At 48.1% G+C, this 14295-nt stretch overlaps 1 protein-coding gene across 1 annotated transcript in view; it reads right to left on the bottom strand.

Moving 5' to 3' along the window:
- The window catches only part of Abcc4 (ATP binding cassette subfamily C member 4), a 174255-nt gene that overhangs the window by 25595 nt on the left and 134365 nt on the right, over positions 1–14295 (bottom strand). Inside the window, exons 26-27 of the mRNA XM_051195225.1 lie at positions 9529–9684; positions 421–510 (exon numbers count right to left, since the gene is read on the bottom strand). Coding sequence (XP_051051182.1) covers positions 421–510; positions 9529–9684 — 246 coding nt within the window. The remainder of the gene's footprint in view (positions 1–420; positions 511–9528; positions 9685–14295) is intronic.

The following is a 14295-nucleotide window of genomic DNA, read 5'->3' as shown; positions in this document are numbered from 1 at the left end:
CCCAATGAAGCTCCCCAGGGGGCTCTTTGGCGGAACCCAACTTTGTTTTGGCCTCAGGACCTTATGAGGCGCTGAGTGGGTAGACACTGTGCGTGTGTGTCTGCCCCTGGGGAGAATTCTCAACAGCACTTAGTCGTTTAGGACATAGAGTCGCTAGGAGAACTTGAGGTCTGCAAAGGACAAGTAAGATACTGTGTTGGCTGAGCCAGGTTTTGGAGAATTAAAAAGGAACATGATGTAAATTACCTGGGATCACCACCGTCATCATGTACACTTTATACCCATCCACGTTGCCAATGCTCCCCCCAAGGTGACAGACAAAGGTACTTCAAGCAATACGCTCCCCCGCTCCCCGCAGCTCTGAGCATATGCACATACACACAAGCTAACGATGGGAGAAAATTGCACTACAGAAATTACCTCCTCCAAGGCGTTCCACAGCTCCTCATCCGTGTGCTCATTGAAGGGGTCCAGGTTTTTCCGCATTGTTCCAGTGAACAGGACAGGTTCCTAGGAGCCCGAAAAAGTGAGTTGCCCACTGCATGTGACTTCCAGAACAGAGTAGAAAGGCAAACAAATGCCCCCCAAAGTTTGCCACTATCAGTAATTCTAAGTTTCCACACGTTTGTTTACAAGATGTTATCTCTATTATAATTTCCCATCACACAAAACGTGATCCCAAATATCTTCCTAGGGAAAAGGAAACCATGACGGTGTGCCAAAGGAAATGAGGAAAAGGAGAGTTCCTGTAGTTAAGAACAATTTCCTGGAAGTAAACACAGACATATTTACTTGAGTAACATGGCATTAACCGAACTACGAAAGTTACTGGCCAATCTTGACACCACCAACCACCGCCTGGCTTCTATCGCTAACTAGGATGGTTGCTTTGTTATTTTGATCTGCAGTGGATCTGATGAATCATAAACAATGTACCGCCACACTGACAGGCTTCTGGGAAACAAGAAACAGCAAGGTTAACTGAAGTTTGTGCTGGAGGTGAAAACTGTTCAGTATTTTCGCCTTCCACAAAGAGTGTTCCTTGAGGGAGTGGAATCCCTCTGGATACCTGGCTGGGACACGTTCTATTCTATTTTCAAACAGGATGCCAACTAATGGGGCCAGTGGCACCTCTGTTCATGGATCTGGCCTCTGATGTTGCAAAAGAGCCCTCACATGCCTTGTCTGTGGATCAGGGTTGCCTGTCTCAGTATTAACTACAAGGGCAAGGTCACCTGAAACCCATTGCGAAGCAAGTATGGTAACACGTTCTTCTGTTTCAGGAGGAGCCCACAAGTAAACTGCTCTTGAATCACCCACACCTCCTTCTGGATTTAAGGGAGCATCTTATATGTGGGCTTAGGAAGGCTGTGCAGATTTTCTTCTAGAAGCTTCTAGAAGAAGAAGCACAACTGATTGTTTTCAGAGAAAGTGAAGAATCATGAAGGGCACAGATATGGAAAGTGAGAAGCCATAGCTCTTCCATGGGCCCTGGCAAACTGTTCCTAGCCTTGAGGCAGGGGCTTTAACATGTAAAAGACTGAGGAGGAGGAGGAGGACTTTTCTCCAAAGACCGATACTGTCATTTGCCTCTTAATTTTAGACTGATGACAGAAAAAATATGGGTGCAGAAGGCCAGGGGTGTTCCACTTCCAAACAGGTACCCCACCCCTCAGCAAAACCCCGAACCAAACGACACTATCATTGTATTCTATTTGTGCAAAGTCGATTGAGCTGACACAAGAAATCTGAAAATGTCTACTGAATAAAACTGAAGGAACACAATAGGCTAATCTAAGGTTATGCTTACAGAATTTCAGAAAGACTAAATAGCTATCTACATATGGTGGGAATTTCTTATCAGCAATAAAACGTCATTCTACTGACTTCAGGTTTAAAGCGCGTGCACACACACACACACACACACACACACACACACACACACACACACACACACACACACAATCCTCAGAGATCCCAGAACAGGTGACTTCTCTTGCCTGCTTGCATGAGGGTTCACAGACAACAACGTTCTGCTGGCTGCCATCCTTCCTAACTGCCCACACCAACCATCCTCCCCCTCTCTGATGATCTTCCGACCTCCCCACAAAGGCTCAGCACCATGGCTGGTGTGACGCTGGGGACCCAAACTGAGTGGCCGGAGGACCTAAAATATATGAGGAGCTGCAGAGGTAAACATGGTCAGGAATCAGCTTTGAGCCCACGTGAGAAGCGAGAGACGGCCTCTCTGTATGAAAGGCAGGTGGTTCCCCTGGTCCAGGATTGCTGATACTACCTCAACAATTTGCCCTTCGGGTTCCTCTCAGACAGTAAAATCACATTCAATACCTCAGGTCTGGACTTGTGCACAGATCTCACGGACTCTCGATGCCTGTCCTGAGCACTAATGTAGGGACAGTTCCATACACTCATGATGAAATAAACGTCCATAGTTAGCCCGGGTAGGACGGAGGCTCGGTGGCTCTAGAGGACAGCACACTTCTGGCCCAGCACTCCATCTCACAGTCAGGCTCTCGTGCCTGTCTTATCCATACCTCCCCCCTTAGGAAACTCCCTCACAATACAGGGAAGTCATCAAGCCTCAGGACATACTGTGTTCTGAACGCCAGCCTCAGCAGGAGGCCTCTGGGAGGCTTGACTGAACACTGTCCACTAAAATCAGGGTCTCTATTAAATCTATACCATCAACTTAAAGGGGATATGGGGCAATCACTCACGTTTATTTAGCAATGTTAAAAAAAATAATTAAGTAAATAGAACAATTTTCTTAGTTACGACATGCCGGATACATATTTCCTAAGTAAAATAAATTTCATCAAGACCTGTTGAACAGGGTGAATGATTTAATACAACATTAACTGGTTGGAGCTACATTTTCTTTAAAACTAGCAGGCAATTTGTTCACAATGGCTGTTTTACTATGCAAACATGTATTATGCGCAGTGCTCACTCCCTTTATCCACTTGCCAAATAAAAAAGCCCTAATATTATCTTCAAAAGGTAATAAAAGTGCTCACAGTAGACGCACACTGAGAGAGGAGATAAGGGTCAAGTTAATTATCATTTCCAATAGATATTATTATTTAAAGCATCCACCTCCATGCTATGAAGTTCACAAACTAGTTTTATAAATAAGGGCTGTAAAATCGTTTGCAGCGGGAAGATTTCACATGGGGAATCGATGGGAGGAACAGGCAACCTAATTTACTAGCCTCAGTGCTCAGTGTATGGTCCCTGGTGCTACAGGTTCTAATATGAGTTTTGTTTTAACCTTCGCTCTTAGCTAGCATGGTAAAATTAGGAGGAGAAAAACACATGTGTTCAATACAGCAATACAACCAGAAGACTAGCAGAAAAACACATGTGTTCAATACAGCAATACAACCAGAAGACTAGCAGAAAAACACATGTGTTCAATACAGCAATACAACCAGAAGACTAGCAGAAAAACACATGTGTTCAATACAGCAATACAACCAGAAGACTAGCAGAACCCTTTTTCTTCACCACTAAGTCAAAAGTCCCATTCCTTTCGACACCATATTCAGTAGTAAACGTTTGGCTGTTGCCAACACGGCACATATTCAGGCCTTCTACTCCCCAGATGCTCTCCTTTAGAAGGTTCTGAAAACCGGAGACCTTGACTGCACTGACTGAAAGCCAGGCGTCCATTACGTAAAGGAGAAACTCAACCCTTTACAGCTCACACACTGAAGCCAAGAGGGACCAAGACAAAAACTTAAAAATGAACAACGTAAAGTTCAACACTCGCTCTAACCTCTTTGGAACTAGGGAACATTCCTCCCCTACAATGAACGGGGGCTAAAGTGCTGTCTTGGAGGCGCCTACCAGGCCCCTTCTTATTCCCCAGATCTTTACTGGGGAAGCATCCACCCTCCCAGGTCTCAAAGGTGGAGTCATCTGAAGTCAGCCCATCTCAGGTTTGCCTTTCTTCTTTTAATCCCGTAGCCTCTGAGCGAACCGATCATCATGCATCTTCAGAAGAAAAGGACATTGTTCGCCCACAAAGGAAGAAGAATTTAAGTCCTGTAAAGTCGTCTTTAAATACAAAGAGGTCACCAGCTCCGGGGAGCAGTTGCCACGGGTTTTAACGAGGACTTCAGGGTGCAGGGACAAAGGGGCCCTGCATGAGGCTGGGATCCAATTGTGGGTTTTTACCAGTAAGGGCAAACCTTCCCTCTTCTCTCTCTCTCTCTCTCCTTCTCTCTCTCTCTCTCTCTCTCTCTCTCTCTCTCTCTCTCTCTCTCTCTCTCTCTCTCTCACACACACACACACACACACAGGCAGAAGAGACACACAGCAGCTCTGGTTAACTTTTTAAACTCACTGAAAGCTCGGGTGGGGGGGGGAGGGCAAAAGGAATAGAGTGGGTTGTTTAAGAAGCACCTGGCTTTTTGTTTTGGTACAAACAAAAGGAATCCATTAAACACACAAAAAGAATCTGTCTGATCATGATAAAGATTACAGCTGTTAGCGCACATCAACCCCTAGGTGCTGCTGTCAACGGGAAATTTGCTGAGAACTGCTCTTTGGTTGAAAACATTTCCTTGGTGCCAAAAAAGACAGGGCACAGGGCAAGAAATTCCATCCAGGGAAAAAAAGAAAGAAAATGAAATCTATGTTTGCAGATGCTCTCTGAGAAGCCTTTCCCCGGAAGCGGGGCTCATCTTGGGGCTCTCTTCTGCAAAGTGGTGGGTGCTCACAGGAAGTACAGGTGTCCGCCATGTGTTCTGACGGAGGAAGTCACGGTCACACAGGTAGCTTCTCAGGCTACCTGGCTTGGCCCCGTCTTGGTCGGTTCATGATTCCTCGAAGGCCAAGTATTTGCTCCTTACAAGGGGCTGCAGGGACCCCGTCCAGACCTGTCACTGCTCTTGGCAGGCCACTTGGTCCTTCATTCCTATTTCCGAATTTTCCCTGGAAGGTTCAAGAAGGATGGGACCTTAACCCATCAACGGAGGAAGGAGCTTTGAGGACGGACAGCAGGAAGATGCTGGCCCCGCCCACCTGGACCTGCAACTCTTCCCAGGAGTCCTCTACCCCTTGGGCTCAGCTGTGGTCCTGCTCGTTTAGGGAAGTGGGGACTCTTGACACAAGCCGCTCTGATGGACAGGCTTCCACTATCTCCACCGAGACCCCGTGCATGCAAGGACTGGCTCTGTAGCCATGGATAAGAACCCTGGCACTCCATTAATCCATGAGTGACACCTGGTCTCCATAACGACTCTCTTCTTGTGCCGGGTGTCACTTGGATTCTTCTGGCAAACGGTCTGGTCTTCACAAACCCGTCTTTTCAGAGCTGCCTGGCGCTGCCAAGATCCCTGGGAGAAAAAACGCCTGTTGGCTTGGCTTAACTTCTGACTTTATTTTCTTTGGCTGCAGTTTTGGGAGCCCTTTCTAGGGAGGGTGGATAGAAAGACAATGGCCAAAATATCTGACAAGACATCAACTGGTTATGAACATTGATCGAGAAAAAGAATGTTCACAGCCTGCCAGTGCTGAGTTCTGAAGCTTCTACCACGCAAAGTAATGATGAGGTATAAAATCCCTCCAGCCTCCGTTTCCTTCCTTGCCTTTTAGGGATGCTGTGACAAAGGCCCCCCTTTCCCAGGGTGTTGACAGGCAGCAGTCCACACGGGCCGGGGAGCGGCATTTTCAAAGGGCGGGCGCGGCCCCGGTGGTTCATGAAATCAGTTCTGCGGCTTGTGATCATCATTTTGCCTTTCGCATGAACTAGACTCGAATAAATAGAATAGGAAATATCGCGGCACACGGTGCAGTAATAGCCCATTACGAGAGTCTGTTTCCGAGCATGCGGGTGTGTGCGGGCACTCACAGGACCCACGGTGGTGTCAGGAGACCGTTCGGATGGACTTCATCCCCCTGGCTGGCCTGCTTAAACCAGGCAGATGGGCGCCACGCATCAGGAGACAGGGAGTGTCTCCAAAGTCCCTCTCAACCCTGGCCCAGCTTCCTTCCATGCCTTCATTCCCAGCTCTGGGGCTGAGAGGTCGGGGAGACAGTAAACATGAAGGACTCACGTCTCCTTATGTAACCTGTCCTGGCTGCAGCCGGCATTCTGAATGCTCTAAATGGCTCTAAAGCAGCCAGGAGAGAGAGCGGCTGAGTCCTGGGGGCTGGAGAACCGTGAAGAAGGTGGGCGGGCGGGGTGGAGGACAGACACAGAGGGGCTTCCCTCCGCTGGCCAGTAATAACTGACACAGACCAGTCACTGGGAAAGCTTTGTTCTTGTGAGGGTTCTGCCAGGGTTCTGCCACAAACTCCCCACCCTGGGTGCATGCGCCTGCACACAGCTTTGTGTGTCTCTGGGGAATGTCTGTGAGTTTTGGGAATTGGATGATTTTTTTTTTTCCTGTCCTACTAACTATAATTTACATGAATAATTTGATGTAAAGAAAGTCATCGGGATTACTGCAGCAGGAACTTAAATTAATGAGCCAAGCCTTTCTAGGATGTGCTATATAATATACAGTATCATAATCCTTAGTAATCGTTACTATTTACTGAACATTCTTAGGGACCACGCATGCGGTCACCTCCATTTCCTGTACGGCTGGTCCTTCATGAGCAAGCTGTCAGGTAACTACTAGACCTGGTTTAAGGACAGGAGCTAAGCCTCCCGAGCTAGGTGAGGTGACTTCATCGAGGCCACTCATCCCTGGCAGTCAGAGAAGGTTGAAAATATGGGACGTGTTGACATTAAGCTCACACCCTGAAACAGGCTATTCTGGGCCCTTTATAAGATGCACGGTTTCTCTATCTAAATCGTTTCTTATTTCAACCAACTGGCATCTGGGAGACAGGCAGGCAGGGAAAGGCTCCATGTGCTCACGATGCTTGGTGGCCATGGTCCACAAGGACACAAAGCTTAGTGAGCAAGCACTGCTTTGTGAACATATTCTGGGGAGGGAGCAGATCCGCAGAGCCTCCGCACAGGAGGGTGGGAACTCATGGAACGGAACCAAACTGGGTGATGTCAAGGTGTACTCGGTCTTTGCTCAGATGTGCTTCCAAAACATTCCCGGCAGAGCCAAGAATGGCCTAATGCCGCTTCTTTATTTAGAGCTCTTTTATGTACACAAGCACGGAACCCACTTCTTACTAAGGAGCACTGAAAGTAGCACGGGGCACGTCTCTGGGTCCTTTCATCCCGGGGTATGAGACGACTTACGGACACGCCTGAGATCAGGTAAAGAAATCTTCACAGATAGCACCTGGGATCTGAACTCTTACTTCAACTGTAACCACACTTCTAGTGCTCAGAGGGGCCTATGGGATGGAAGATTTCTTCTGTTTCTTTTTTCTTAAAAGGGTTGTCTTTTGATCTTTTGAAAGAACTTGTCAGAATTTATACACATGAAACCTATTCCTTAATCATTTAGTTATTATTACCACTGTATTTACTTACGAGAGGGCACATGTGTGCCAGGGTGCATTTGTGGAGGGGAGAAAACAACTCTTGGGGTCCGTTTTCTCCTTCCGCCATGTGGGGAAAATGAGAACTGGCTTAGGACCCCAGGCTTAGCTGCATGTGCCTTTGCTCACTGAGCCCCGCCCCTCATCATTTCAAAGCTCACAGGCCAATCTTACGCTCTTCTGTAGTGGCCAACACCAATCACGGGGCTTCATTTTTCTTAAAAGCTTACTCCCTATATCCACCAGGCAAAGCCACTTCCCATCCGTGCCTTCCCTACTTCCTGCCGGACTCCGTTCTACCTCGTCTCCGTGAATTTGTCCGCTCCTCACATGAGCAGAACCATTTGCTGTCTGTTATTCTGTGACTGACTAGACTGCAACTCCACCTTGGTTTGAGAGTTTTCCCGTGTAGCAGCACGCATCTGAATCCCCTCCCTTCTTAACGCCCAGCAGCTTCCCATGGTTTGTATACACTATTCTGTCTTTAGCTATTCATCTGTTAATGGGCACTTGGGTGGCTTCCACCATTACTGTGAATACAATAAACACAAATGAGTGGATGCCTCTGCCATACCCTGCTTTTGATCACTTTATATATACATATATGTGTGCGCACGCACGCACACACGCACGCACACACACACACACACATACACACGGAACTGCTGGATAACACGGGGTGGTCCTCTCCTCTCCTCAGTCTTATGAGGTGTCTCTATGCTGCGTTCTACAGTGGCTCTGCCATTTTACATCCCCAGAGTTCTAATTTCTCCGCGACCTCATCATCACAGTGGGGGTCGAAGTTCTGTTACTTCACAGGTCCGGCAGCTACAGGGCAACACGGGCTCAGCGCGCACATCTTCCTCCTCCCAGGGTGTTCATTCTCTCCCCTTTATCATAAACACTTAATGGGCACATGCTCAGAAAGCAGCGCCTCTCCCTTGTCTCTTCCATGCATTTCTCACACCAGGGGCGAGTGTGCCCGTGTGTGTGTGTGTGTGTGTGTGTGTGTGTGTGTGTGTGTGTTCCTCAGCAACCCATGACGGCCAGATGACTAGGGAGTGTGAAAACAGGCGAACAGAAACCCCAAGCAGCAAGCCTGGAGCTGCATGCATGCCCTCGTCAAGGCGGAGGGCAGGACGAAGGCACCAGGCTCCACATCTGCAGGCTGCAGGCCTGTGGGGTCAGGCCCTGTGCTGCCTGTGGCTGTCTACCTAGAACGTAGTAATTACTCAATAAAGACTTGCTGGGTTATGCTGGGTAGAACTAAAAGCAACCCAACACGAGACTAAGCTAAACTAAAAGCTTCTAGTGTGTGCGTACTCCAGTCTCTAGACACTGCCTGAAAGCCTTCTCTGTGAAACAGCTAAACAGAACACAGGACGACATGGCTACTCAAACCTCCACAACCATGGCAGCAGGGTGCCGGGCCTGTGTGAGGCCCAGCCTGCACTGAGGTAGTTAGCCTTCACAGCACAGCTCTCAGAGGCACCATGGCCACCCCGGCCTCCGCTCGCTCCCCGTCAAAGTCTCTTTGCAAATGTCGGGCCCCTCAGCATGTGTACACAGCATTTATATGCTCTGCAACTCTCACGGCCTGTGTCCTCTCCACAAAAGACCTGACATGGAGATGATCGTCCCCCAACGGGAAACGGCAGGCTCACTCACTGCCTACAGCAAAAGTCCCTCATCACGCCTACGATCTCTTGACCCCTAAATATTATGTAATTATCGATGAATAAAAGTGTAACACCCGGGCAAGCGGAATCCAAAATGAATCTAGGTAAACAGTACTCAATCTTCCTTCCTCTGCCTGCCTGCCTGCCGGCCTGTCTGCCTCTGTCTCTCTCTCACACACTCACACACACATGCACACGCAAGGTATTTATGGAAACAGCTGTTGAAAATATCTGCTGAATTACGCCCCATTGGCTATTGGCTAACAGATCAATCCTTTCATCCAATTAAAAAGCTAGCAATAAAATTAAAAGCAATTAAACTTCAGCACCCCTATAAAAGAAACGTGTGTGGATGCTCTAACTTGCATACCTGAGGTATGATTGACATTTTCTTCCTTAAATCATGAAGTCCAATCTCAGTTGTCAAGATCTTGTCAATCCAGATTTTCCCTTCAGGCTCTGACAGTCTGAAGAGGGCTGAGATGAGGGAACTTTTTCCAGCGCCTGTCCTCCCCACGATTCCAACCTGTAAAGACATCCAGAGGAGGGATTAAATTAACCACATGTGGCTGACCTAGGCGGACATGTTCGTTTTCTAAGATGAGTTACGAAACTTCCTATTATTGCGTGTTGCCTAAAAGTTCCCCAGCCTCGGCTCTGCTGACCCGTGAGGTAGGGTAGCTCTTTGTGGTGGGTGACTTGGACCCTGGGGAGTCCTTTCTAGATCTCCATAGCAGCCTCCAAACTGTGACAACTAAAAACGTCAAGTCTTGGCAAATGTGCCCCAGGGTAAGATCCGGGCACAGAACTGTTAGGACTGTTAGGAATTAATCAATAGCATCCCTGGTCCCGTGATAAGAAGGGTTTTTTGTTTGGTTTGGTTTGGTTTTTTTCCTGAACATTACATCTGAGGTCCAGGCTAGAAGAATCTTGAGAGCTGCTTAGATAATTCCATAGAGGTATTAATGGCTCATTCCAGAAGTGAAATAATTTCAACCAGCGTCCTATCGTTTACAACGAATTCATCTTTGATAGAGAAATTAAATCGCTTGTGGTTATTAACTATCTGGTTATTCTGTGGTGAGAGAGAAAACACCTTCAGTTTTGCAAACGCAGGGCTCCATGTCTTGGAAGACAGCAGCAACCAGGAGCCCAAACATGCAAACTGCCATCAACGACGTCGCGCCACAAACAGTGTTTGCTATTTACACAGGGCCTTTCATCCGAGCAGTTCAAAAAGCATTTTACAAACCAATTAATACTTACAATCGCCCCTTGGGAAAGATTTGTGTGAAGAATCATTCCTCTATTAAAGTGAGAGCAGAGAGAGATGAAGCGTTCTGACAATAAGATCAAAGAGTCCATGTAAGGAAGCCGAATGCTGGTCAGGGGGGAGCAAATGTAAAAACTGGCTTTCAGGGACGTACGTCTAAACCCATGAGCAGAAAACCAGCCTCGTGTCCAGTAAGCTTGCTGGGCTTGTGAGAGTGTCCAAAGAGATGGCATCGATCGTCAAAAATCCGGAGCCAATGGACAGCAAAGATATGCTTTCTATCACGTGTAAATTAATTCAGTAAATTAAAAAGAACACACGTCACCATTTAAACAGGGAGGGACGTAACTCAACCACCTACGGGTTACATGCTGGGGATTTACACCTTATGTCGTTTGAAACAATCAGCAGCCCTTCAGAGAATTAGAGGTGGCTGTACGGAAGGTGGCTTCGTCCAAGCTTTATAATTCCCACCACAGCCAACTGCTGAGGGAACGCAAGGCCACATTAAAAACAAATAAAATAAACTCATCCCAATTAAAGACCAGTGCCATCAATATGGAGAGTTAATAAACACTAACCCTGCCTAGTTCGGCACTCTGACGGGATGAAGCTTCGTTCGTGGGTGCATGCGTGTGCTTGTCCATTCGTGTGCTGTGTGTTGCAAAGACACAGACTCGTTTAAACAATGCTGTGCTAGCTTACTATTTCATGTAAACATTTAAGGCGCACGAAATGCAGTGCAGGTGATTAGTTATTTAATACATCCCTTGCTTGTGGGTGTTTCAGCTGTTGACAAAATACTCTTGCTGTTATAAACGGCTTCATGTCAAATATCCTCGAGGCTACGCCTTTGCAAACAACCTTAATTATTTCCCTAAAATAAAACCTGAGGCACGGAACCCCTGAGCAACAGGTATATGTACTTCAAAAGCAGATGCTGAGCCCTGCCTCCAGGAGCAGGATCTTGGTCTCCACCGGTACCTACCGCCTGGTGCATCCCCAGCCAGACATTTGTTCTAATCAGCATCAGGCTGATCCTCAAAGGAGACCCACATTCTCCATCTGTGTCTCACTGGGGGCAGATGACCCTTGTTGGCGTCCCCTCCCAGATGCCACCTCTGACGCACAGCTCTGCTCCTGGTATCCCATCCAGGAAGCCTGTCTATGACACTCCTGACCAACTTGTCCACCCTTAGCCGCACAGGCTCTTCCGCAAGGTTCCTGCTCAAGAACCTGCATGTAACACACTTGGGTAGCACCCGCCTGGCAGGTAGGAATAAGTGTGATCATTCCTATCCAGGTGCCTTCCACACGCATTTCTACCTGCTGGTATCCCATGGTTTTCAAATGCCGAATACCACCAAACGCTCCCTCTGTCCCCCATGTGGCCATCTCCACTCCCAACAGATTCCCCCACGCCTTTCCTTTAAAGATCCACAAACTCCGTGACCGGCTAGCTTCAAGTAATCCAAGATCATTTGTTCAGGGCTACACTGGATTCTCCTGTATGTAGTTGCATTTTCCTGCCATGTTCCAAGGAAAAGAGGAATTCTACAGAGTTAACGGTTCATCCCAGCTTGAGATATTTCTGAAATTAGTCCCAAGATGCTCATGTTCCCAGGATGTAGGTCAGCGAGGACAGACCTGGCAGGTAAGCCCCACACTCATGACGAGGACAGCAAAGGGGACAGCCGCTCACTTCCACGTACCGTAAGTGGCTAAGTCACCTTACTCCTGGATAACGACAGCCAAATCTGATCACAAATTTACTGCGCCGGTCTCTGTGCTTGGGGTATTTATTGTAAAGGTGAGGCCCTATGACTCTTGGTTTTGGAAAACAGAAAAGTGAAGGATGTCAAGGACCTGTGAATCTATTGGGTAGACCCCAGCCTGTGGGACTAAAGCCCGGACCCACCTGTGTCTTACCCACTGTGTGGAGAGCTCCCTAGGGTTAGGTGCTGGGACAAGGTCAGGGTACTAGCTCAGCAAAAACGGTTACTCACAACTGGCGCCATGGCACAGGCTAAGAGAGAGGCCTGAGGCTGACGAATACCCTGGGTAAGAGAACAGAACTGGTGCGAAGTAATGTTTAAAAATATGTGTTAGGGGTTAGGGGTGTGACATGTGCCATGGCATGTGTGTGTTAGGGTTAGGGGGTGTGACATGTGCCATGGCATGTGTGTGTTAGGGTTAGGGGGTGTGACATGTGCCATGGCATGTGTGTTAGGGTTAGGGGTGTGACATGTGCCACAGCATGTGTGTGTTAGGGTTAGGGGGTGTGAATGTGCCATGGCATGTGTGTGTTAGGGTTAGGGGTGTGACATGTGCCACAGCATGTGTGTGTTAGGGTTAGGGGGTGTGACATGTGCCATGGCATGTGTGTTAGGGTTAGGGGGTTTGACATGTACCATGGCATGTGTGTTAGGGTTAGGGGTGTGACATGTGCCACAGCATGTGTGTGTTAGGGTTAGGGGGTGTGAATGTGCCATGGCATGTGTGTGTTAGGGTTAGGGGGTGTGACATGTGCCACAGCATGTGTGTGTTAGGGTTAGGGGTGTGACATGTGCATGGCATGTGTGTGTTAGGGTTAGGGGTGTGACATGTGCCACGGCATGTGTGTGGTCAGAGCACAACTTGCAAGAGGCTGTTCTCTCCTTCTACTGCCCGAATTCAGGGCTGGGACGGGGGCTGAACTCAGATCATCGGGCTGGACGCGCACCTTCATCTAGGAACTCTCTCACCTGCCCTCAGATTACTCTTTTATGCCACAAGGTAATGAAAAGAACTCAAGTCCGGCGGCTCTTGGTATGTAATAGAGACTGCTGGTAGGGAATGGCTGGACTGCAGGTGTAAACAGTCCGCGTCAGAGGTCACCGGGAGACAGACGCAAATCCACCCTCGTGTGAACATGCGATAAGAATCACAGTACTGCCTCAGGGACAGAGTTCAAAAGCAAAGAAATGCTGCAGGCCCACGCCTTCAGTCCTCCCTGAACGTGGGAGGCAGAGGCAGGCGGATCTCTGTGAGTTCAAGGCCAGCCTGGTCCATACAGACCAAGTTCCAGAAGAGCCAAGGCTACACAGAGAAGCACTGTCTTGAAAAAAAACAAAACACATGCGCTAGCAAGCATGCACACACGGCTCAGGATTCTACTCAAGACTCTCATGTGCTGTCCCAGAAGAGGGCGAGGTAACCCATGGCATCAATTTCAGGGTGTAAAAGAAAGTTTCATAGAAATCAAGGAAAATTGGTCATGAGATAGAATGCTTGGCTGGAGGGCTCACTGAAATGCCAGGTCTGGGCCAGCGGGCCCGTATTCCCACCGGGGTCCCAGAAAAGGGAGTAAGGCAGGGGCTCGGGAAGTGGGAGACGTAAGGCTCTCTGAGGAAACCTTATGTAAAGGGGGAGAAAAGGTAGAAAACTAATACCTTCGCACATTATAGCAAGGTCTAGCACACATCTGTAAAAATGTATTATCACAGTAATAGCTTTGAGCAAGAAAAAAAAAAAAAAAAAAAAGACAACAAACCCAAATCTAGAACTGGAAAATGCTTTCAAATGGCCCAGTACTCTCTCTCGGATGATCAAATCAACCACAAAATCACCTACCTGAAAAATGCAGCCAGTGTTTAGAAACTGACCTGGAGGCCAGGGCTACTAGTCATTTTTGTTCTTTCCAGAAATGAGGAACCAGGTCAGCAGCGATTACAGTCCCTTTTCTGTGACTTCCAGGGATCTCAGAGGAAGTCACTGAAAGGGAACACAGCTCGGTTTCTGCTGTGTTGGCACATTCCTATGGCCGGGCCTGAATCCAGCACGGAGAGGTGGCCGACAAAGCGGGTGTGGGAATAGATGGAATGA

The sequence above is a fragment of the Phodopus roborovskii genome, unplaced genomic scaffold (genome assembly GCF_943737965.1).
Source record: "Phodopus roborovskii unplaced genomic scaffold, PHOROB, whole genome shotgun sequence".
In the NCBI taxonomy this organism is placed as follows: domain Eukaryota; kingdom Metazoa; phylum Chordata; class Mammalia; order Rodentia; family Cricetidae; genus Phodopus; species Phodopus roborovskii.
This window is presented reverse-complemented; position numbering and strand designations above follow the sequence as displayed.